Below are 25,519 nucleotides of genomic sequence, written 5' to 3'. Positions count from 1 at the left end.
GGTCTGCCGGGAATAATTCATCTCCAATATCACACAACTCTAGCTCTAAGTCAGAATTTACCAATCTGCTAACAATGAGTCTTTTTTTCCAAGGAGAGTGGATCAGAATGTACCCATTCCTGATGAGAGATTCCACTGTCTCTAGCTCCATTTGTATTACCTTTTTTCCCCCCTAATATTCCTATGAGATGACAGAGCACATGTTTTTGTGTGTGTGTGTGTGTGTGTGTGTGTTCTCTGTATGGAATTAAATACTCCAATTGTTCTGTACTGAACAATAACACCATAAAAGTACCATTCCTAAGCTATAGTTCAAGTTTTGATGTGATGCATAGCTATGCGTATAGCTCACTGTATAGGACTCTGTTTGAGCCTAATCCGATTTATTTTAATATTATTTGGAATAACACTTAACCTACTTGTATTGAGCAACTCTTGATATTACAAAAGAAAGCCATAAGAGCTATTTCATGGTCCACACGTAACTCTCACACAACTGCTCTCCACAATTATGGAATGGGCTGGATACTAATTTAAATCAATCTGCTTCATTATCTATATTTAAAAAGAAACTAAAGCAACAACTACTGGAAAGATATAAACCTGAGGGATTTGCGCCTGAGAGTTACACCCCTTTCTCTTGGTACAAGGATCATAACAAATTGAGGTACAACGGTATCGGGACTGTAAATTTTTGTCTGATTAAGGTAATTGTACTCTACGTACCCAAAATTTAAAGAATGGTTGCACTGGCATCTAAAGTTGGACCGCTCACATAATCCTTGCCAGGTGGGTGGGGTGGTGCTGGTGGTGGAATGGACCCCTATTTATAAGCTATTGCTTCTTTTGGAGTCCATTTTTTCACAATAGAACACTATTGTTTTTCCTGATCAGTTGTTGGGTAGGTTACTTTGAACCGTGGTGTGTACTATAGTAGTAGTCCTTGGCTGCTAAAATAGTAATATATTTTGTAACTTGTCACTTTTGTAATATGCTACTCCCAACATGTAGCAACAAATGCAATGTGTGAAATTGTGGAAATAAATAAATATGTGAGGAACAGACCTGACATTTATATATATATATATATATATATATATATATATATATATATATATATATATATATATATATATATATATATATATATATATATATATAATTTCAAACTAAAATCACAGTCAACCAAACATAAAAGGTTACACTAGTCAGTTTAAATAGACCTTAAATAAATAAATAGTCCAATCTGCTGCTGTTATGGCAAGGAAGTTTTTTGCTTATGTGAAGAGGATGATCGTTTCAGTCTATGTGCGAATGCGTGTAAACTACAAGCCTAATTTACATTAAAAAAATACATAAAATTTGGCTATTTACTGCATCAAACCATGCTTCCGAAAAAATGTCATTCACCGTTCTGGGCTGCTCCATGACACCTCTGTGTCTCCGAGCAGGGTGCTAACTGCAAGCGAGGCGGAGTAACGTAGCCCTCAATCACGCTGCAGTGTTTGTGAGAGCTGCCACCTTCTCCACGCACAGAGTGAAATTCTCCAACTCCGATATAGGAAAAATAAAACAGAACTTCTAACATTGGGGCTAATATGTTAGCAAGGCTGCTGCTGATAGTTTCGACTGCAGTCCTTAAAGTTAACTGCAAGCAGTGGTGGACGAAGTACACAAATCAAGTACTTGAGTAAAAGTACAGATACGTATAGTAAAATATTACTCCAGTAAAAGTAAAAGTACTCCTTTTTCAATTTTACTCAAGTAAAAGTACAAAAGTACTAAATTTTTTATGTACTTAAGTAAAAAAGTACTGAAAGATAGATGTTTGAAATTTTATATAGGCTACTTAATTTAATTTTATACTAGCACATATTTTTTTAAATAATGCTACTGCTCAAAATACCTGGGCCTGTATTCATAAAGATTCTAAGAATCCTCTCAGAAACCTCTTAATTTAGCTTAAAAACTCGTAGGAGTCTTAGCTTAAGAGCGATCGGGACCGATCTGAGAAGAAATCTGAGTAAGGAAAAGACAAAAACTTTCATCTTAGTGAGGAGGCGGGGTTGACCCTGTTGCTATGTATGACACAATCTTTTGAAGACTGTGATTGGTTGGTTGTCCAAGAAGGAGAAAAAGAGTGATTTTAAGTATAGGCTCTATTCTTATTCTCACTTTGAATTCAAATGAGTAATTTTTCCTATTTGACCGTTCTCTCTCTCTCTCTCACACACACACACACACACACACATTATATGTGTGTATATAAATCCTTTTTTTATTTACCATGCTTGTAATTTCCTATAAGGTATTTGATTGCCTTAGAATGATAAAAATTGTTCCACTCTTTCCAGTTACAGTGATTGCCGTTCTATTTAAGTGGCGATTTGAATGTTGGTTCAAATGTATCAAACATGGAATCAAAACCAAGAAGGGCGAGAAAGCAAAACTGGACAGAGGAACAGTGTTTACTGTTAGCCCAGTTAGTGGATGAACACAAGGCCATTCTTAAAGGAAAATTCGGGCTGGGTGTCACAGCAAGAGACAAGAAGCAGACATGGGAGCATATAGCACAAACTATTAGTGGTTCATTCTCCCTGCTTGTGGGCACCTATAAGCCTGCTATATTCATAAATGCAGTTTTTTGAGCCTGCAAGGTGGGAATGTCCAGTGGAAACGAAATGAACTGCAACACAATAAGATGTTCTGAAAGTGCTGTAATTGTTTGTGTTGTCACTCTGCTTACAGAAGGTTGTGACAGACCCAAATCATCACTATTGCATTGTTGCATTTTCCCAGTTGCCAAATATCGTAATGTAGAGATTACTTTAATTTATATATTAAATTTAAATTATATAAAAAAATTATTATATAATCTATCGCGTCTTATTAACTCACTGTCATCCATTGTCTGCAACACATTTCTTCTGCCTCTTCGTCTTTCTGCCATTTTCTCCTCTGCTAAAGAAACTCTTAAGCCTCTTAAAAGTCCTCGTCTGTGCTCCTAACAAGTTTGACCTTAAGACCTGTTTTAAGGGTTAAGATGCTTTCTGAATTACTTTTTTCTTTACTAGGATTTTTTCTTTAATTTTAAGAGTAAACTCCCACATTTCTAAGAATTTTCTTAGAATTTTGTCACTAGGAGCTACTTTTTGCATTTACAGATTCTTTATGAATACGGGCCCTGGGATTTTTTCCAAAATAACCACTATATGGAGTCAAGATATATTTTTGTTGTTGATATGGACTACGTTGACGAGAGTGATATTCACTGTGAAGTTTACACTGTGATGTACCTGAGAGAAAACAGAGATGACCATCTGATTTTCACCAGTAAGAACAAAGTATTTTAAAGTTTGTTGTTTTACAGAACATCACAGTTATATAGGACATGATAATAAGGCCTGAAGTTAAGAATATATATCATATATTTTCATAATGATTTTTTTCCTTCTCAAATCTTGTCTGTGTAAAAACACCCCTGGCCAAACGGGGGGGATCTCTTCCCCTCTTTGATAATTACTGTAGTTACCATGTTCTGAACATCACATCTTTTCTTTTGTCCCTATATATATATATATATATATATATATATATATATATATATATATATATATATATATATATATATATATATAGAGGTTGTTGAATAAAAATATTTGGACATTATTTATAAAAAAATTACCTCAAGTTAGCACCAGCAAGCTTGTTAGGTAGACAGTTAGCATCAGCTAGCAATATTTACTTATTTTCAGTACGGTTATGAATAAACATTCATGTCTGTCTACTCGTCTAGTTAATCCAAACAATATAAAGTTACTGTTGATAAACAATATAAAAACAGACGTCACATAGTAGCATTTTAATAAAACTGTTAATATTACGGCAGCGGGGAATTTGAACATGCACGAGTTATTTTATATAATCTGTGTTAGATTAATGTGTGTGTGTGTGTGTTTTTTTTTTTTTTTTTTTTTTTACCTAAAACACAGAGACGCTTATTGATGTGTCTGCATCGTCTGCACTCGAGCATTTCAGTGGGCTTAAACAGATCACTCTTTACAGCGGATTTAGTTCCCAAACAACGGACAATTTTGACCTAAATATGATTTTCAGTTACAATAATTAATCCTAAATTTCGACATTAACAACTTACTTTTAGCAACATCAGACGCACGCGCGCTCACAAGATCTCCCGGTTCTTACTTCTGTAGACTCGCACTAAACGGTTCATTTGAATCAGTGAGTGGACGACTCCAGAACATCTGCAATCGGATCATTCTAATTCGTAAACGAATCGTTTGGTGCGACTAGCGATCCGATTTAAAAGTATATTTTGAAAAGACTCAGTTCGTTCATGATGAATCAGACACCGCTTCTGAGTGTCGGAGCACGTGATATATTATAGGGAGTAACGATATGTTTTATGAAATGTAGTGAAGTAAAAAGTACGATTTTATGCTTTGGAATGTAGTGAAGTAAAAGTAAAAGTTACTCGAAATAAAACTACTCCAGTAAAGTACAGATACTTGAAAAATTTACTTAAGTACAGTAACGAAGTAAAGCTACTCCGTTACTGTCCACCACTGACTGCAAGTAAGCAGATCTTTAATCAGCTATAGCATTATGCCAGTTCCCGACGGTTCTATGCTATTTGTTTTTTCTTTCACTAAGTGAAGCAACACGTCATAGTTTACTAGTAATATAGTAAATATATGACTTTAAATATCTGAATTTAAGCCTTATTAAACTTAAACCTGTTGTTGAATCTTCCAAAAGTTTTGGCTTGGGGTCCTTCACATTCGGCAGCAGCATTGGGGACACTTGTGGACACTCTGCGGACATGCCTGACTTTAAATCGGCGCTACTAAACATGGATAAAAATGACAAATATCGGCCGACCGATATATCGGTCGACCTCTATTATATGTGTATATGTGTATGTGTGTATATATATATATATATATATATATATATATATATATATATATATCAAATATCCCCTCCCCCTTGATTGAGCTTTCAAGAATTTTTTTATTAATCTATTAATTTATACCAATAAATAATTTAAACTTGTGTCATTAATCTTTATAGTGTATTTTTTCTTTTTTCTTTTCATAAACAGTCATCTTCTATAGGCATTTTTCTCTCTCAGGTCAACTACTGTCATGACTGAGCAAGAGTTTGAAAAGACGCAAGTAAAAAAAGTTCAAAGCTAGATACCTGTCTTTTTACACTGACTCTATCGCCCTCTTGAGTACTGAGGTACATTACTGCTACAGGCTAGCAATACAAGAGCACATAAAGTATGCTTAACAGGATGTCACCACTCCACTTTTGTACATCTTGGGTGTCACCTAACTGCCTAAGGTGTGATTCTAGTCCAGGGACTAAAATGGCTTGTGGTATCGCACTCCTAATCCTCGCGCCTCCTTCATGGTGGTGTTCAATTTAATCTCACACAGCAAAATATATTTATAGAAGAAATGAATGCCCCCTTACGGTACCAGTCGCAGGGCCTCATATCAGAAGCATGTGGAACCTGCATTTGACACTGCCACAGTGTTACAGCAAGTTGAATGTAGAAGAAATGTGTGTTTGCAAACAGTGGCCCTGGGTGCAGGTTTGGACTAGTAGTCATATTCTTACAGTACTAAAGTGACACATCCCTTTTTGAAAATAAATCTGTTACGCTTAGAGGCTGAAACACACGACACAAGCAGGGTCCAGAATTAACACCCAACAATTGCCAAATGTGAGTAAAAATAAAACTGACTTATAGCCAGTTGGCTGATACCAGTTTTTAATGAATTACAGTACATGTATTATTTGAATCACAGTAAAAGAGTGTCATTGTTTATTTATGTGTTTGTTTATCTGATAATCTGCCTGAGGGTTTGGTTCTTTTTCTTTATAGCTTTATAGTGATACAAAGTTTATCATGAGAAATACAGCAAGTTAAAAGCTTTTAATGCTTGTACCTGTGCTTTACAGTTTTACAGTTTTACCACAAATCTAGACAGACAGACAAACAGAAGTGATGAAACCTGATGACTAGGCTATCCAGCATTATTTGATTGTTGGAGAATGTTCCAAAGAGCAACGTGTGCTTCAATAGAAGGTTTGGCAATTGAAGCAGAGTCTGACCTTTTGTCCAAAAGTGTTAGCTTGGTCAATGTGACAAATTTGCCTGGCCTAAAAACAGTGCTGAATCTTAATTAAATCCTCTGTATTCATTTTACTTTGTAAGTTAGATTTTTTTTCTAATAGTTGTTTCTAATAGACCTGTTAATTTTTATCTGTAATGTGTTCTTATTGTTTGTTAACTAACTTTATAAAGTTATTTGTCATGTGTATCTATTTATTTAAGTGTATATGGTACATTTAAGTACATGTGATTTTTAAGTGTTCCTTGTTCATTTAGTGAAAAGCAGTAATTGTTGACAATGTATTGATGATGATGATGATGATGATGACGAACACTATTATTATTATTATTATTATCAAATCCTCCCCCCAACAAAACATTGATTATCTATATATGGAATATTTTGACAAATATCAAGATTTTACTAGGCTCACTAGTGCCTTTGAAGAGTTGTGTGGATCAGTGGAGGTGTGGATCAGTCTACTAAGCCTGCTACCACTGTGACCTGGTCCCAGTTGACAGGAGAATGAATTGATGGATTATGTATGTACTGAAATCAGCTTCTGTGCTAAAGCTGGAAACTTATGACTCAAACTACTGAAAGGTTTTTACCACAACTGGAGTTTTTTTTTTATTTATTTGTCATTATGGGCATTATTTAGCTCTCCTATCAGATCTTGCATTGTTGTACAGCAAGCCTACTCACTTCCTGTCCTTTGTGCTGATCTGAGACCCGTTTCCCCCAATCATTTCCATACTGACTCCCTCTCCAAATGTCTTCATTTTTTCCACTATGTACCCCTTTATTTCATCACCCAGAGGTTAAAGATATTTTCTCTTCCTCTTTCTCACGAGTTCATGTCTGAATTGCTGCTGGGGAATTTACAATGTTCTTCATCTGTTTTCCGCACAGACCCTGTTTGTTTAGTCTTAAAGCTCAGGATTTTGGTGTCTGTCTGTGCTTAACTTTTTTGTGTGTGCAAGGAGTTTATCTAATAGTAGCTGCTGTTAACTTTCTTAAGTACATTTCATACTTTCTAGTATGGACTTTTAAATGATGTAATCTGTTGCTTAGGGAATTTTCAGCTTTTTACTGCCTACCATTATCAATAATAATAAAAAAACAACTCATAGATGAATGGAATTTCACGCATGTATTATTTCAGTCAAGTGATGGCACAATTTTTTTATTTTTGGCCAAACTAGCGATTGAAATGGGAACTACAATCAAAATTTAGGGCCCTATTTTAACGATATTTAGCGATCGCCTTTTGCTGTATTTGTTTTATTTTTCAGCATTTTTCTACTGCTGTGATTCCTGAAAAACTGGTTCATTCTGCGCTGCCCCATCAAGCTCTCGCTGGATCCGCTGTAGCAAAGTATCTTAAAAGGGAAATATATATTCTGTAAATGCTTCTCCGTAAATTAGAATATTGTGAAAAAGTTCATTTATTTCAGTAATTCTACTCAAATTGTGAAACTCCGGTAGTAAAGGTCACGTTTTTCATATTTTTTTGAAGCTTTGATTGTGTTTACAGTGTGCACTATAACGTGTTCATGTTTTGCGTGTATAAAAAAAACAGTAGTTTTCACACAATTAACTTATCTCTATGTTTTCACTGTCATAAAAACAGGCTTTTTTGCACAGCTCTACCATCTAGTTAACAAAGTTAAACAGCGTTGCTCTTTGTGTAATAAGTTACAGAAACTGTTGAAAGCACCAACTTAAATAATAAAATACACTTACTGGTTTTGGTCCATAAACAATGCCTTCTCCAGTCAAAGAGGCAACAGCTCCATCTTTCAAGAATAATCTTTGTACGAATCCGGCATTAAACTGATTGAGATTGAGGAAGCTGTCCTCAGCAAAATGTGCTGCACATAGTTTTACATGTGGATTATAATTTTCGGGAACCGAGTTAAACATAAATTATAGCCATTGATCTCTAAGTACAGCGTCCCTGGGAAGCTCAAACAATGATGATTGGACTATGAGATTAAATAATAACGTTTCGACGACATGGCGACAAACGCAACTCTTCCTCTTCTCTGTCGGAGCGCAACAAGACCACACCCCCTTTTTTGTGTATTCCTGTGGGCAGGGGTTAGTCAAAAAAAAAACTATTCTAGTGATGTCATTACAGCAGGAAGTAGAGGGATGTAGTCCAAACTGGTCGTTCGATGTAGGCGAATTCTGTTAAATAAAATATCTCGCTTGGCATTTATCATTGAGCTTTAGAATTGTACAGCTATTATTTATACTCTAACAACAACATTACATTACACACTAACTGTAGTTTGAAACATGGGATCACAAAGAATGGGAACTTTAAATAGATTCAATGCACACAGACTGAAGTAGTTTAAGTCTTTGGTTCTTTTAATTTTGATGATTTGGCTCACATTTAACAACCTCAGCTGAGGTAGTCCAAAAAAAAAAAGTACCAGGTACTGTACCTAGTGGAAAACCCCCCAAAAGTGAACTGTACTGATCAATACCATGCAGTGTAATAGTGCCAACTGTTGCCACGGTTTGTTTTTCATTTATGTGGGTTGAAGCGCCCCTAATGTGATATTTAGCTCCTGGAGTGCAAATTTTACTGGTGGAACCTCACCGAAAAATTTGTATTTTACCCCAAGTATGCAAGTTTAAATCTAAAATATAAATAAAAAGCTGAGTTGATAAAAATGTTCTCAACTTTGTGTTGAATTTCTTAAGAATTTCGTTGGATCACTTGATTCTTCTCTTAAGCTCTCATGCATGATGACAGATTAGAACGAAGAGGTAGGTCTTTTTTTTTTTTTTTTCTTGCAAGGCTGTTACAAAAATTCCGACCCAGTCTGTGTTGAGAGGTCAACGGGTCATGTGATCTGATTTTAAGATGTGCCACTGCAGGTATTGCACCTCTGCAGTGCCCATGTGACACTGAGCATCTAATAGATTTTCCTCTCACACTATAGTGCCGTTGACGTAAGAACGCATAAAAAATGGCCACACGACCCCCTCCCGTGGGTTTCACACAAGCATGACTCCATAAATCGCCCGTTGCTGCATGTTGTTCAAAACACGTGCTGCGTTCTCAACGTGTTATTGAGAACACGTGCTGTTTCTAGGCATCTGACAGTCTTTTGTTGACGTATCCATTTATGCTGGACGGTGTTAAAACATCATCAATGATAGAGTTCACCAAGCTTTGTTTCACTCTTTCCCATCTGTCTCTCCTCAGATCCGCTACATTTCTCAGACACAGGGTCTGCCAGGAGAGCATCTGTTAAATGTGGGGACAAAGACGTCTCGCTTCTTTTGCCGGGAGTCAGACTCAGCGTATGCGGCCTGGAGGCTTAAAGTGAGATCAAGAACTATTTTACACATGCACATCATTGTATCATGTTCACTAATGACAAATGTATGTTGTTGAAGGCATTATTGGTAACTCTGATTACATTATTGGTTACCTACACAGCCTTGATTATATCATCAGAATAAAAAATAATTATCACTACTAATTTAACTTATTAATACTTAAAAAGATGAGTCTTTATTAATATATAAATTTAAACATTATTTGTACGGTACAATATGTTATACATTTGAAAATGTTGACATTATACTGTAAGGTTTAAAAAGTTGTATAATCTCTATATTTGTTATGAGCTAGACATTTCTTCATAAAATTCATCAATTGTTACATTTAAGTGAAAAACTATAAAAAACATATAATGTATTGTATGTTTAATAGTTAAATAGCTATATATTTTGCATATATTCCAGTCCACAGAAGAGCACGAGACCGAGACGGGGCTGAAATCAAAAGAATCCAGAAAGTACATCTTCAGCTGTTTGGATGACATAGCGCATGTGCGTATCTTTGGATCAAGAACACAAGTTAGAAAATCCTACATTTACCGCATCAGTCTTCAGAATCACTCACACCTTTCTCTCTCCCAGAAGTGCAGTTACATTGCGAATGCAAATAGAAAACTTATTTTATGCTGTGCAAGTTAAAGTGTAACATGAAGAATCACGTCTAGGCAAATGTCTGTCATTTTTAATCAGTATAGGAGCACATTGAGTCTGGATTTATTAACTTTCTTCCCCAAATGTTCTAAGGTGTATGTGAGGGCAAATCTGTGGAAAGGTTACATATTTAAAAGTAAAACTTGTTCATTTCTCTTTTCAGCCTTTTATTTTAATTTAATTAAATTTTTCATGAAAAACCCAAACATGGACAAGCAGGTCGGAATGAGTGAAATAGACGGAAATGAAAGTGTAAAACTGAGCAAAAATTACAACTTGGTACACTTATTTATATGGCCAAAATGTAAATTAATGTGATTTTTATAACAATATGCAATTCGGTTATCTTACAATAATTCATTAATTTTCCTCAGCACATTGTTGTATCATTATGTGATACATTTTAACCAGATTTTTCTAATGATTTGTATCATGTTGCATAGATTTTGTAGCGATGTTGGTAATTTGGAGTCCTTGCAAAACACTGCAAGATATAACACAATTTTTTTGAAATGCTGCAGGAAAAATTAGTCACTGTAGGCTGCAAAAATCAGCAAAATCCTGGAGGGACTGTTATATGCTGATTTGGTACTCAAGAAACCTTTGTAGTTATTAGCAAAATGTGATGCATTGTTTTTTTTTTTTTTTTTTTTTTTTTTTTGAAGGATAGAAAGTATAAAATAACATTAATTTGATATAGTAAATACATAATTTAATGATATTAAAACTTTCCGTCAAATTCTGATCAATTTTAAAGTGTCCTTGCTAAATAAAAATATTAATTTCTTATAAAAAAAAGAAAAAAAAAAAGAACCTAACTAAATAATATCCATTAGGATTCTCTTAAATTGGGCTATGCTTTCTGTGTGTGCAGATACTATGTAGCCCTTAGTATGACTAATGACTATTTTTTTTTTTTTTTTTCAGGTGAATCTAGTGATGAATCTGGAAGGCTGTGATTTGTTGGCAGAGAAGGTTGATCGTGCAGAGTTTGTGGGTTTGCTGAAGAAGATGTTGTTGATAGACGCAGAGGAAAGAATAGCCCCGAGTGATGCCCTTAGCCACCCTTTCGTTACCATGCAGCACCTGTTAGACTTCCCCCACAGCAACCAGTGAGCGACTTTTCATTCCTCAACCTTGTTTATGATTCATTCCTTCGGACTTCTTAGGAAAAGCTCTTTGACTGAGGTTTTGTGTTCTGAATTCTGTCTTTATAGTGTCAAATCGTGTTTTCACATTATGGACGTGTGCTGCTCACGACCAGGCAGTTATGAGTCTCTCAGTCGGACCAAGGCTCCGTTTGTCAGGACTGTCCCAAACACTGGTGCAGCGCCCAACATCACCCTGCCCTTCTGCAAGGTGACTGGCATTCACACTCAGGTATTGAAAACATTGGCATTACTGTGAGAAACATTTCAATGCTGCTAAAAACGCTTGTGAACAGAAATGTATGTTTCTAAATTGCTCAGAAATTTCTTTTGACTAAAACATGGAAAAAATTCTGTTTGCTGTCACGGTGTGTTCAGTGTTTACTGTATACACTTTGTTTTTGTTGTTACCAAGTAACCTTATAAAAACTGTTTTTGTGATGCTATCTGCAATACTTTTCAAGTGAAGGCCAAGGCTCTGCGTGACGCATGTTTTGAGGGCCTCGAATTTTATATTCCAGTAGCTCAAACAGTAGGATTTGGTTCCCAGAAATGCATTGACTGATATAATGAAGAAATAAATAACTACCTGGAATTTAAGGCTATCACAATGTCGTATTTTTACCTCTACTGTGGGTAAAAGTTAACCAATGAATCCATTTTAGAGTTTTTACCAAAAGTAAACCTTAAGGGACCTATTTTAACGTTCTAAAGGCAAAGTGTAAAGCGCACGGCACAGGTGCACCCAGGGCGTGTCCAAATCCACTGTTGCTATTTTAATGACGGAAAAACGTGGCGTGCCCGGGCGCATGTTCTAAACGGGTTGTCCGTATTCTTTTAATGAGTAATGGGTGTTTTTTGCGCGTAACGTGCAATAAACCAATCAGAGTCTCATCTTCCATTCCCTTTAATAGCCAGCTGCGCTCGTGCCATGACAGATTTGCTATTTACACTGCGGAATTTGGCAAGCGCAAAGACAGAACGCGTCGCCGATATGAAACGGAGCTGCTCGTGTGCGAGCAAATAGATCGCCTAATTCTGATACATGTGATGACTATCCATTATGACTTGTAGGCATTTATATAAATAAAAAAAAAAATCTAATGCATTGCAATCCCTCTGTTTAATAAGCAGTGTGTACGCTCTTTAAATAACAAAGAAAAAACATTGCGCCAGACTTTAGACCAGGTTTGAGCTGGTCTATGGCGCAGTCTATTTTCAGCTCCTTAAAATAGCATTGCACCAGCAATAAGCCTGAACACACCCCTTTTTTAGACCAGCAAATACATTTGCTAATTAAACGGCATGGCGCTGGACGGGAAAATGCGAACGGCGCCGGACCGAAACTAGCAAACACACTTGCGCTGCACCTTGCGTCGCATTGCACTGGGTGTATGATAGGGCCCTATAAGCCTTATCGAGGAATTTAAATTGGACGTTCATACTATTTCAACTTGTTTTATGTCATGAAAATAGCAAAGGAATTTGTCATGATGTTAAAACACCAAACAGCCAACCAGATTTTAACCGCAGAGTTATTGTTACCAAAGGAATTAATAATAAGTATCTATAGAGAGGAAAAAAAAAAAAAAGAGTTCCTCACTGTATTAGCTAATTTTGCCGTGGTCAGAACTGGAGAAGGGGAGCACAGTATTGTCAATGTTAGTATTGAGTATAACTGTCATTTTTGCCTTGATGACATCTAAAAAGTAAACTGACAAGAGCTGACCAGTTCAGAAGATGTGAGACGTAAAGAAAAGCGTGTTCGTATAATACAAATATGCGCATATATATGAATTACAAAACAAGTGTTTACATGTTTAATTGGATTATTTCAGGTCTACAACACCCCTTTCAGTCCAATCCAAATTGAATTAGGATCGATGAGGGGATAACATAAATGCTTTTCTGTCTGATTAAACCATCAGTCACATTATAAACATAAACATTTTTTTTGGATGTATGCAAACTTGCATCTTGCTGCCACTTGCTATGCTTGAGTGTCAACTGGCCACTGGGTTATTTTCAGTAATGTCAGCTTTCTTTAGGTAAAACTGCCTTCCAAATGCATAAATGGGTTGCACTTTTCTTGATGCACGTAACTGATTCCATTATTTTATTACTGTTTGTTATAATATAAATATAATAATAAAGTACTGCATTAGTTATCTTCTCTCACAGTTGGCTTTCTAGTTTCACAGTTAGTGGGCTTCAACAGTGCCATTATCAAGTGTATCAAGCTGGTTGCAGTCATGGCTGAAAAAAAAAAAAAAATGTTGACAGTATTTTAATTGTCAAATATATGTTTGTTCATTATAGGGCATGCATATAATTCCTGCTTAATTTGCCCAACAGATACAGTATTACATCATCTATCCTTTTGTTTTTTTCTATTTCTTTTGCTCTGTCTTGCACTCCTGTCACTTTGTTCTTTTGTTGTGGCTTCTGCTTCTTGCCTTTTATTTTGCTAACGTGTGGAGAGTCACACTGACTTGCATTCAGCGCAGGTGATGACAGGCTGTCAAAACCCGACCGTCACAACACACGCTGCCTCTGACAACGTTTAAAATAAGCCTCAATATAATCTTTCCTCCTAAAAAGAGGCTGTCAGAAACGAGCGTTTTGATGCCGTTTGTAGGATGATGTGTTCCTATATTTCTTTTAGCTGTCCATGTAAATGACTCTTATCACTTCTGCATTGTGATCTTTCTTGTATCTCACAAATTTGAACCCTTAATGCCGTTGTCATGGCAACATTGCTGACATCATGGCAACGTGGAGAGAGCATTCGGTTTCCAAGGAGAGACACGGCAGAAGAACTTTCTACCCACACCAAACTGACCTGAGATAACACGGAGAAGACTGTTTTAATGCAATCTGATGACCCTTTCAGCATGGTAGTTTGGTTTTTTCAACACAATGTGTCCCTCCTTGACTCCTTTTGCAACATTAAATTTTGCAAAGTGGTAAATTGTATTAAAGTAAATGAATTTGGTCGCCTGTTTGCAGTTAGTTGGAAAAGAACAACACTGACTGTGTACCTAATGAAGGAGCTACCTTGGTCATGTTCATACAATTTTGAACACAGTTGTGATGTTAATGCACCGTTTTTGTTATTTAGTACCCTGGAGTTATGGCTGTGATTCTTGGGAGTGTTCATTTTGATGGAAATGCACGGAAATGTGTCTATGTAATGAAAAAAATGTAATAATTGCCCATTGTCACAGGTGTATAAAGTCAAACACCATGCATTAACAAACATTTGTGAAAAAGGGTCTTTCTGAAGACCTCAGTGAAGGATGCCTCTAAGCCAGTTAGTGACATTTTATCCCTGCTAGATATTCCACGCTCAGCTGTAAGTGGTATTATTGGGAAGTGGAAGCATTTAGGAGCAGTGGCAATTGGGTCACAAAGCAGAAGACCATGTAAAGTCCTCAGAGCTGGGTCACTGAGTGCTGAGGCGCGTGGTATGTTAAAGTCGCCACCACTTTGCTGATTCCTGAAGAGTTTCAAACATCCACTGGCATTAATAACAACACAAAAACTAGGCGGCGGGAGCTTCAAGGAATGGGTTTCCATGGCCGAGCAGCTGCATGCAAGCCTCACAACACAATGTCAAATACAATGCCAAGTGTTTGATAGAGCGATATGAAGCATTCCACCATTGGACTCTGGAGCAATGGAAATGTGTTCTGTGGAGTGATTAATCATGCTCCTTTATTTGGCAGTCTGATGGTCGAGTCTGGCTTTGGAGGATACCAGGAGAACATTACCTGTTTGATTGCATTGTTCCAACTGTTAAGGTATGGGGCTGTTTTTCAGGAGTTGAGCTAGGTCCCTTACTTCCAGTGAAGGGGAAATCTTAATGCTTTAGCATTCCAAGACATTTTGGAAAATGCTATGATTCTTTGTGGGAACACTTTGGGGACGGGACTTTTCTGTTCCCGCATGACTAAGTCCCAGTGCAAAAAGCAAAGTCCATAAAATATGGTTGGATGAGTTTGGCGTGGAAGAACTGGGCCTCACAGAGTGAACTCATCGAACACCTTTGGGTTCAACTGACACAGAGTTTGCAAGCCAGGCTTTCTCGTCCAACATCATTTCCTGGCCAAACTAATGCTCTACTGGATGAACGGGTTAAAATTCCCACAGAAACACTTTATAATCTTGTGGAAAGTCTTTCCAGAAGAGTGGAAGCTGTTTTAGCTGCAAAGCTGGGCCAACATATTAATGTCTCTGTAATTAGAATGCTATGTCATTTTCCTGTTGCTTATAATGGTCAGGTGTATCACTACATTTCCCCATATAGTGTATAGCTGTACATATAGCTGCACAAAATATATTTAAGTATAAGTTGCAATAAAAGTCATTAATTAAAAAAAATATATAATAAATCTTGATAACAACAAATTATTTTGTTCGGTTGTCTGTTGCTTCCTTATACATCAGTGATGTCTTGTGTGTCATCTTGTGTCATCATATATCAGCGACTCCTTAAACATCAGTGACTTCCTATTAAGAACCACTGAAATTAACTTCTGACATAATTCTAATAAACTTTATATTTATTTGACATATGTGAACTTGGTAAATCGCTTGATCAGGGCAGTACTGATGTTCTGTCTGTTAATGCTGTGTCGCCCCCTATTGGACATAGGAATGCAGTTCACTTTAATGTGTGTCCTAACCAATATCCTTTATTTCAAGGAACAAAATATAATGGCTACCAAAGTATTCAGCAAAGTTAGATTAAAAAAAAAAAATATATATATATATATATATATATATATATATATATATATATATATATATATATATATATATATATTTATATATTTTTTTTTTTTTTTTTTTTCATTACATTCATTAAAACTTTATCTATATTTAGACTGTGTTCTGATATGTTTCTTTCTTCTCATTCTGTAGGCTTTAGCATCATCCGCCCCTTCAGTAATGCATCCTGGAATACCTCTCCAGACAGGAAGTGCTCAGTTTGGTGACTCTTTTCAACAGGCACTTATTCTCTGTCCCCCAACCTTGCAAGGTACTACTGTGTGTGTGTGTTAAAAGTATCATTAAGGTACTATTATAGTTTTGTTAATATTTTGAACACATTTTTCTTTCTTTTTTTTTTTTTTTCATTTTAATTTAGACATAGTTATTCAGTCCGTGTTTTAGGTCTTTTTTTTATGTCTGTAATGTTTTAATATTTTTCAAATGAAAATAATAGTGATTTTTTTTATTTTTTTTTTATTTAACCTGCCTCATGTCACAGGTCTCCCACCCAACCCAAAGAAGTCAATGGGATACTCTGTGCGTATGGAAAGTACAGTACCGCTGGTGACACAGGCCTCTGCCATCCAGCCTCTACAGATCAGACCAGGGGTCATTACACAGGTAAAGGGATTTCTAAAGCAGAGACATGGCTAACCTTTTGTATTTATCTGTTACATAAATATCTGTTATTTTTTTTTCAACTTTTTTCTTTTTTTACAGCAAGCATGGTCAAGTCGTCCCCAGCAGATCCTGGTGCCCACCTGGCCTCAGATGGCCCCAGTGGCACCTGTGGCACCTTCAGCAACAACAATGGCCTCAGAAACAGTGGCAGGTCCACAAAGACTAGCGGATTGGGGGTGGGTGAAACAATTCTTTCTGTCATTGCACAGCAGTATGTGCTTCTATATTTAACTCTCAATTGTTCTGATGTTGTAACACGTTTCAGACTCTTGCGTGAGTCATCTTTCTTTATGCGCTTTGAAAGGCTCTGTTTCTCTTGATCTATTGCAGGAAAGTTCATTCCCTTGGCAACCATTACAGCTCCATGATGCCCCCCCACCAGCCACTGTTTACCAACCCAATGGCCATGTCATCTCACCAGCCTATCAGCATAGGGATTGCTCATGTGGTGTGGCCACAGCCAGCTGCTAACAAGAGAAATAAACCATCTTCAAACAGGTAAGTCCACACATCATATCCAGACAGGTTGATGTATGATTGGATTGGAAGTGCCATTTAAAATTTGAAGTAACCAATTATCAAGTATTTAATCAAAACAGGTTATGAAATCACTGTACAGTATTACAAATAAATTGATATTTAAAAAAAAAATTAAATATGCAGTTGATTATAAAAATAATCGCTTAAACTGTTTATTGCATTGCACTTCATATTTTATTTTTAGATTTCATGTTCATGACAAAACATTACTCTTATTAATCAATGCAGTGTCAGTTTGTAGGTTGTCTCGTTTTTTGGTTTTAATTGTATTAATGTCAAGTTTATTAAACGATGGAAATACATTTTAAGTACAGTGCAAAAATGGAAAATGCTGATTATGTTATTGATTGCTTCAAATATGTTAGTGAATATATACATTTTACTATACACTGCTTTTTAAACAAAATAGCACATTTTAAATGGACTTTGCACAAGTTATGTTTCCATACAAAATTAAGTATTATGATAAGATATTATTTTCAATAATGTGTTTTTCTGTCATAATACTTGATAAAACATTAACCACTTTAATGGATTTAAAAATGAAGATTTTTTATTAGTATCTAAAACAACTACAGTTTGACCAATAAATTTGTTATTTTAAATGTAAAAAAATATATAATTACGTTATTTTATTTTCCATAAAAAAATGCCATTTAACATTTAGTCACAAAGCACTTAAATAACCTTTGACATGATGTTACTTTTTTTTTTTTTTGGCGCACACCTTTCACCCACAATACACTCTGTTTTCTTCCATTACCCAGCATTCCAAACACATTTGTATTGGTTCATTTGTAAAAAAAAAAAAAAAAAAAAAGGATTAGTTTATTTTTTTAATTGTAAATATGGTAAATACTAAACACCTAATTATTCATTAAAAAATACATCAATAAATAAATATATCAGCATTCCTTCACATAATCATTTTACAAGCAACTTTGCGATTAGCATTTCAAAGTTGAACACTTTTGTCTTTTGGTAAAGTGTTATCAGCAAGCAACATCGGTTATTATGTTCTTGCCATGCCTACCTATGCTCATCTAATTCATCATTATCATCCCCACCAGAAGTAACAACTTCATGCACAGCTCCAGTTCCCAAAACACATCAAGCCAGTCCCTAAAGATGGTAGACAGTGCCAAAAACACAGAGGAGGCGGCAGTGGATTGTGTAGTGGAGGCGGAGTCAGAGGCGGTGCCAGAGGAGGAGCCTGTGTGCTGCAAAGCAGAACCAGAGTACGAGGACTCAACTGTGTCTCAGAAGCAGAGACAGACCATTGTGATCGCCGACTCTCCAAGCCCTGCAGGCAGTGTCATCAGTATCAGCAGTGGAACAGATGAGGAGGGGCCGGACACTCAGAAGCATTCACTAGAGTAAGCTCACTTACTTATATATGTCTGGATGTTTTAAAGAAAAAAAAAAAAAAAACAGTGTGACAAGGTGCAGAAGAGATAACATAACAAAAAATAAATAAAAAATTTGGTGATCTATAAAAGGTTTCAGCATTATTTTTTGGAAAACCTGAGCTGATTTTAATAAATTGGAGCTTACGTTTTCATTATGAATCATTGGTGAGATGGCATTTCAGCTGAACTGTATATGTGATAAGTGGCTTGTATTGGCAGTATATGTATAATATACAATAAAATGGCCAGTCAATTTAAGAGGAGTATTGCCCTATAAAGTTAAAAAAGTTCGATTTGAAGTTAAAAGGTACATGTTGGTGTCACTTTTGTAAACTAACTCACATAGAATATAAAGAGCTTCCAGAGTCAACGGGCCTTCACCAATCAATGTACCAGCACAAAAACACAATCAGCTAAACTAATTATAGTTATTAACAAAATCACAGTAAGTATTGACCTTTTTGTCAATGTTGCACAACCATAAAAGGCAGTGGTTAAAAAGTATACACACTTTGTTTCAGGTGCAAGGGTAGCCCGGAGTGTGAGGCATGTCAAAGCACACTGAATATGGAGCGTGTGTGTTCCCTTAGCAGTCCTGATTCAACCCTTAGCACCAGTTCATCTGCTTCAGAACAGTCAAGCGCCTCCCCCTGCAAGAGACCCAACAGGTTTGACCTTAACACAATGCACATGATTACTAGTAGTCTGAGGACTTCAGGTCTGCTCACACTATGACCAATATTTGTGTGATATATGAATGGCTGTTCAATCGGACAAAAACATTTGCATGCCATCAATGTAATTTTTTAAGCAATATTCTAGTGGTGTGATCTAATGTCCTAGACACCCAAGATAACTGGTCAAATTTGTACTTTTGGTTACATTCCCAGAGCTGCTGCTGTTACTTAATGCTGCAACTTGGTGGTGCTCACGAACAGACTTTTTTGCAAAGCAACAGTAAATAGCAAAGCAACAATCCAGAAGTGGCTCCCCTTATCTGTCCTCTTGTATTTGGTGTCATTTCATAGACTCCAATCAAACCTGAATGGCTGGTTGAAAACATGTTATATTATTTGTCTTGTTTTCTTCTCTGAGGCAAGTCGATTCTAGAAATGAAAAGTGGCTTAGTGCTTTGCGTAACCAGAGTATTTCAGACCATTTTGATTCAGCCCCTCTGCAGTTGAACAGACAAATTGCCCACAAAAGCTTATGTATATATACAGTAGGGCTCGAAAGTTTGGGCACCCCTTGCAGAATCTGTGAAAATATTAGTAAATTTCAAAAAATAAGATAGATCATACTAAATGCATGTTATTTTTTATTTAGTACTGTCCTGAGTAAGATATTGTACATAAAAGATATTAACATTTAGTCCACAAGACAAAAAAATTGCTGAAATTATTAAAATAACCCCGCTCAAAAGTTTGGGAACCCTTGGTTGTTAGTACTGAGTTCTGTTACCTGATGATCCTCGGCTGTCTTTCTGTTTTGTGATGGATGTGTATGAGACCCTTGTTTGTTCTGAACAGTTAAACTGAGCAGCATTCTTGAGAAAAATCTTTAAGGTCCTGCAGATTCTTCAGTTTTCCAGCATCTTTGCATATTTGAACCCTTTCCAGAAGTGACTGTATGATTTTGAGATGTCTCTTTTAGACTGAGGACATTTGAGGCACTCAAACACAACTATTTAAAAAGATTAAAACATTCACTGGTGCTCCAGAAGGAAACAAGATGCATCAAGAGCTGGGGGGTGAAAACTTTTGGAATTTGAAGATCAAGGTAAATTGTACTTAATTTGTGTACCAGGAAACATACAAGTATCTTCTGTTGCATAGGAAGGGCAGAACTAAATGGAAAAAAATATATATTTCAACAAAATAAGACAAATTTGGCCATCTTCATAGTGTTCAGAAGTTTTCAACCCCCAGCTCTTAATGCATCTTGTTTCCTTCTGGATCATCAATTTTTTTTTTGTTTTTTTTTTATGTCAATATACTTATAATGTGAAGCAAAGCTGAATTTCCATCATTACTCCAGGCTTCAGTGTCACATGATCCTTCAGAAATCATTCTAATATACTGGTTTATAATTAGTGTTGGAAACAGTTGTGCAGCTTAATACTTTTTGGGACCTGTGATTTATTTATTTATTTATTTATTTATTTTTTATTCTTTGGGTCATTTTTTTAATATATTTTTATTCAACAATGATGTTTTAAATGGATTAAAAGGTTATTTTAAAGACTTATATTGTTAGAAAATATTTATATTTTGAATAAATGTTGTTCTTTTTAACTTTTTATTAATCAAAGAAAAAAGTATATGTAAAACGGTTCCAAGAAAATATTAGGCAGAGCAGTGGTTGTAACAGTTATAATTCAGCATATTATAATTATTTCTTTAGGATCCTGTGACACTGAAGACTGGAGTTATGGCTAATGAAAATAATTTTTTGCATCACAGAAATAAATTATACTTCATGCTAAAATAGGACACCATTTTACAATATTACTGTTTTTTTTTTTTTTTTTTTTTTTTTTTTTAAATCTTACTGATCACAAACTTTTTAATGGCAGTGTGTGTATATATAAACACACACAAACACAAATAAAAGAAAAAGGTATCTAGCGTTCCGTTCCAAGCACTCTTTTTCAGTATGTTTGTGTGTGTTATGTGTGTCTGAGTACTATTTGTTTGATCTTTGTTCAGTATGTCAGAAGATGAGCGTGAGAGTGGATGTGATACAGTAGACGGCTCGCCCGCGTCTGTGTCCTCCAGTCGAGCTGACAGCCCCTTCCTGGAAGCCACTTATATCAATGACAACAACCAGAACTGCAAAGCCAGTGGAAGCACAGAGGCTGAGTCTACCAAGCTGCCCGTCCGCACCATGGTGGTGCCGCCCATGCGGGTTCAGAATAATGAGCCGATGGGCCTCACAGGTAACAAATCTCACCAACCCTATCAAAATACAACACTGACAAACAGGTAACATTCATGTTGAATGAAAAAGATTAATATTTTATATATATAAAATAGACAATTGTGTGAAAAGGCCTGACTGAAAGTCAAGTTCAAATGACCACACTTCTCAAGGGATATAAATAGCTCTAGTTTGAAGCAGCAGTTTTCCATAGCGCACTCACAATGGAAGTGACGAGATGAGAAGTTTACCAATATCAAGCACCTTGATAATAGTAGGGGATGTCACGCTTGACTGATGTTGGTGACATCTCACCAGAAATCAGTGAAGCTTGTCAAAATAAGAAGCACTACACTGACATAAGCAATCATCATGGACAGCAGTCAGCATTTACAATGAAACGTTTGGACCAGAGCACATTTGTTGGTTCATGATGTTTGTCAGTTCTTTGTGAACTTATGAGGACCATGATTTCTGTTAAATAATAATAGCAAAAAGAATCCGTTCTAAAACATCTTGCCCCCAAAAACTATTAAAAATGTTTAGTCTGAAGTTTATTTATTTTTTATTTTTAACTTCCCTGTGTGTGTGTGTGTGTGTGTGTGTGTGTGGATGGGTGGGCTCACTTAGGCTGGCCACTCACATGCAATAATCATGCTGTCTAATCAGCATCTTGATATGCCACACCAGTGAGGTCGATGGATTATCTCAGCAAAGTAGAAGTGCTCACTAACATGGTTTTAGACAGATTTGTGAACAACATTTGAGAGAAATAGGCTTTTTGTGTACATAGAAAAAGTCTTAGATCTTTGAGTTCAGCTCATGAAAAATGGGGGTAAAAACAAGTGTTGCATTTATAATTTTGTTGAGTGTATTTAAGATGATAAGCCATATTTGAGGTTGATGAATGATGGGCAATTGTTTGGATGTTCTGCCAGATCAACTGTGTGACTTTAGTCAATCAAACCTCTTCTGGTCGACTAATGATTAGTCGACTATTAGGGGGCAGCCCTAATCAGTTTAACTTTAAATTCAACTTCTATTGTCTAATACCAGGTTTACGCCAAGCTAATGCCTTTGATCAAAGAGAAAGAAAACAGAGCAATGCTAACTATTTGATTTATCTTTTTATTTATTTATTTTTATTTTGTGTGTGTGTTCATGAACTCAAGTAATTTTTCCATCTGTTGTTCTGAATTCATTTTGCAAGATGTTTAAACATATCTTGCACAATTTCATGAGGCATCTAAGGAGTGTAGCGTAAGTTTGCCTGCTCTTTCCATCATCTACTTATAGAGCCATCGTGCCCCCCCAAAGGCCGCAGTGGTTCCAACAGACAACCGCCCTACTCGACATTACTGGTGAATCGCCAGCAGAAGACAGCACAGGCTTTCCCGACCCTGCAGCCCTCTCAACAGCAGCTCCCCTTTGGACAGGTCAGTTTCATGTCATTTGAACGGTTGTTGTATAGTCAGCTAGTATTAAATATAATAAATAATAAATAATAAATATATTAGAAGTAGACAGTAAATAAATAAAAAGAAACTGAGATGTGTGAATAAAATAGTGTTAAAATTTTTTGATGTGTCTACACCGGACGCGAGCGGTGTGGTGCGGCGCAACAAAATACTATAGAACTCATTATAATCAGTGATGCTGTCTTTACTGGATGTGGTTCGGCACGACAAATCCCCAGCAGGAAGCTGCTATTGCGTTCTATTTATGACACATTGACACAAATTTCAAATGATTTTGAACAGTTGATTTGTCGCGTCCAGAGTAGGCAGACTTTAGCTGTTGCGGCATACACAAAATATCATTAAGATACTTGTGTTTCTGAATAAAGCAGTATCGATGTCATAAAATCAGGAGTCCATTTTGATTTTAAGGTCAGAGGCTCTAGCTTACATGAATAAAAATCACAAACATGACACTTGTAAATTAATTAATTATTTACAGATTTATTGATTAATGTCATATATATATATATATATATATATATATATATATATATATATATATATATATATATATATATATATATATATAATATTTGTTTTCTTTTTTTTTAATTAATTAGGAAAACTTAAATAGTTATTTTTAGAATTGTTATAGCTCTTTTTCTTTAGAAAATCTAGTAATGTTAAATCCACAAATAAAATGTTAAGGTTTCAACTGCATTTGCGGCTGAGATTGCTTTATTAGTTATTTTCAAGGCATTCAATGTACTCTCATTAAAAAAGAACTTCAGTTAAGTTTATTACTTCTGACAAATACGTTTTTTTTGCCCAAAAGTAAGGAAAATATATGTCCGTATCGGCATCGGCTATTGACCAAAATTATTTGAAAAATATCGCCATATTGGATATCTGCAAAATCTAATAACATGCATCCCTAACATTATTAGATGTAGTCTTTAGCAAATTATATATATATATATATATATATATATATATATATATATATATATATATATATATATATATATACATATATATATATATATATATATATATATATATATATATATATATATATATATATATATATATATATATATATACATACATATATATATATATATATATATGTATATATATATATACATATATACATAAATACTTCTATGGTGTTTTCTTAGCAGCGTACTGTATAAAACAAAAACAGCTCCTTATAAAAAAAAATTAAATGTTATATTGTTGCAGTAGTTATGAACAAATACAAAGATGTAACTTTTTATATGGAACTCTATAACTCTTTATATTGAGTGTGTTTTTACTCAATTGGTTCTCTATAGGGCTTATGTTTTTTGGAACAAAGCAGGAATTACGGTCTGGCTGAAATGGGCTCGTGAAGGAATATTGTAACGGGGCTCAATTACATTAAGCATGTTCTTAAAACCTGCGTTTTCCACATTAGGCGCTCGCTCACTCAGTAGGCGCTGAAGGCTCATTGCAAAATGGCTAATGCGTTTAACAGACCAGAAAAAGAAGATCCTCCAATAACCAACAGGTCTGGTGTTTGGATGCACTTTTTTTAATTCCCTGTAAGCTATAATGGTGATGATAGAATGAATGGTAAATAGTAAGGTCTCATATCTGCGGTTATAACGTAAATGAAGTCTACCAATCGACGCGGTGATGTCTTTTGACCTGTTTGAATCCATTGGAAATGTCTGCCTTAATGCTGTGTGGATAGTTTGTTGCGTGTATGTTTCTCCTTTTTTTCCCGTCTTTTCCCAGATACTGACACACTAAGGTGATGTCGGCGTAAATGAGTTGACATGTTTCAAGTATTCCCGCTGGTGTTTTTTTTATTTATTATTATTTATTCCCGCTGGTGTACCCTATTGTCATGTAGATGCGACATACCGTTGTTTTTTTATCCACCAATCTCTTGCCATCACCATAGCTTACAGGGAATCCAAAGTGCACCCAAACACCAGACCTGTTGGTTATTGGAGGATCTTCTATTTCTGGTCTGATAAACGCATTGGCCACCGTGTACCGTGCATGAACTGCTCGCTCACTCAACGCGTACTGAGTGAGCGAGCGCCTGACTGAGTAGCCTAACATAAACATATAGGTTGGTGTTTTTTTCTTATTCAGGGGTGTGAGGGGCGTTGCCTGTTACATCGTTTGGGTTATTGGGCTACCTTGTTGAACGCATATCATTATATTTCACTTTTTTTTTTTATATAATTAATTAGTCCAACGAACCGTTCGGTACATAATTTTCGGCGTACCAAACCGAAAGCCTCGTACCGAACGGTTCAATACGAATACGCGTATCGTTACACCCCTAATATATATATATATATATATATATACTGTACATTTTTTTTAAATAATTGATCGCCACTTTCATTTATTCATTTATT

At 35.7% G+C, this 25,519-nt stretch overlaps 1 protein-coding gene across 2 annotated transcripts in view; it reads left to right on the top strand.

Annotated features, from left to right (window-relative positions):
* hipk3b (homeodomain interacting protein kinase 3b) overlaps positions 1-25,519 on the top strand; it is a 60,076-nt gene that overhangs the window by 32,564 nt on the left and 1,993 nt on the right. The window contains exons 4-15 of one of the 2 annotated variants that reach the window (XM_026287807.1): positions 9,376-9,495; positions 9,921-10,034; positions 11,094-11,278; positions 11,384-11,546; positions 16,241-16,358; positions 16,590-16,711; positions 16,811-16,947; positions 17,102-17,269; positions 18,382-18,687; positions 19,242-19,388; positions 21,429-21,658; positions 22,936-23,075. In XM_026287807.1, coding sequence (XP_026143592.1) covers positions 9,376-9,495; positions 9,921-10,034; positions 11,094-11,278; positions 11,384-11,546; positions 16,241-16,358; positions 16,590-16,711; positions 16,811-16,947; positions 17,102-17,269; positions 18,382-18,687; positions 19,242-19,388; positions 21,429-21,658; positions 22,936-23,075 — 1,950 coding nt within the window. The remainder of the gene's footprint in view (positions 1-9,375; positions 9,496-9,920; positions 10,035-11,093; positions 11,279-11,383; positions 11,547-16,240; positions 16,359-16,589; positions 16,712-16,810; positions 16,948-17,101; positions 17,270-18,381; positions 18,688-19,241; positions 19,389-21,428; positions 21,659-22,935; positions 23,076-25,519) is intronic. The other variant, XM_026287808.1, reaches the window with a different exon arrangement.

Source organism: Carassius auratus, chromosome 18, assembly GCF_003368295.1.
Source record: "Carassius auratus strain Wakin chromosome 18, ASM336829v1, whole genome shotgun sequence".
Lineage (NCBI taxonomy): Eukaryota > Metazoa > Chordata > Actinopteri > Cypriniformes > Cyprinidae > Carassius > Carassius auratus.
The sequence above is the reverse complement of the archived record's forward strand: the minus strand, read 5'-3'. Positions and strand labels throughout refer to the sequence as shown.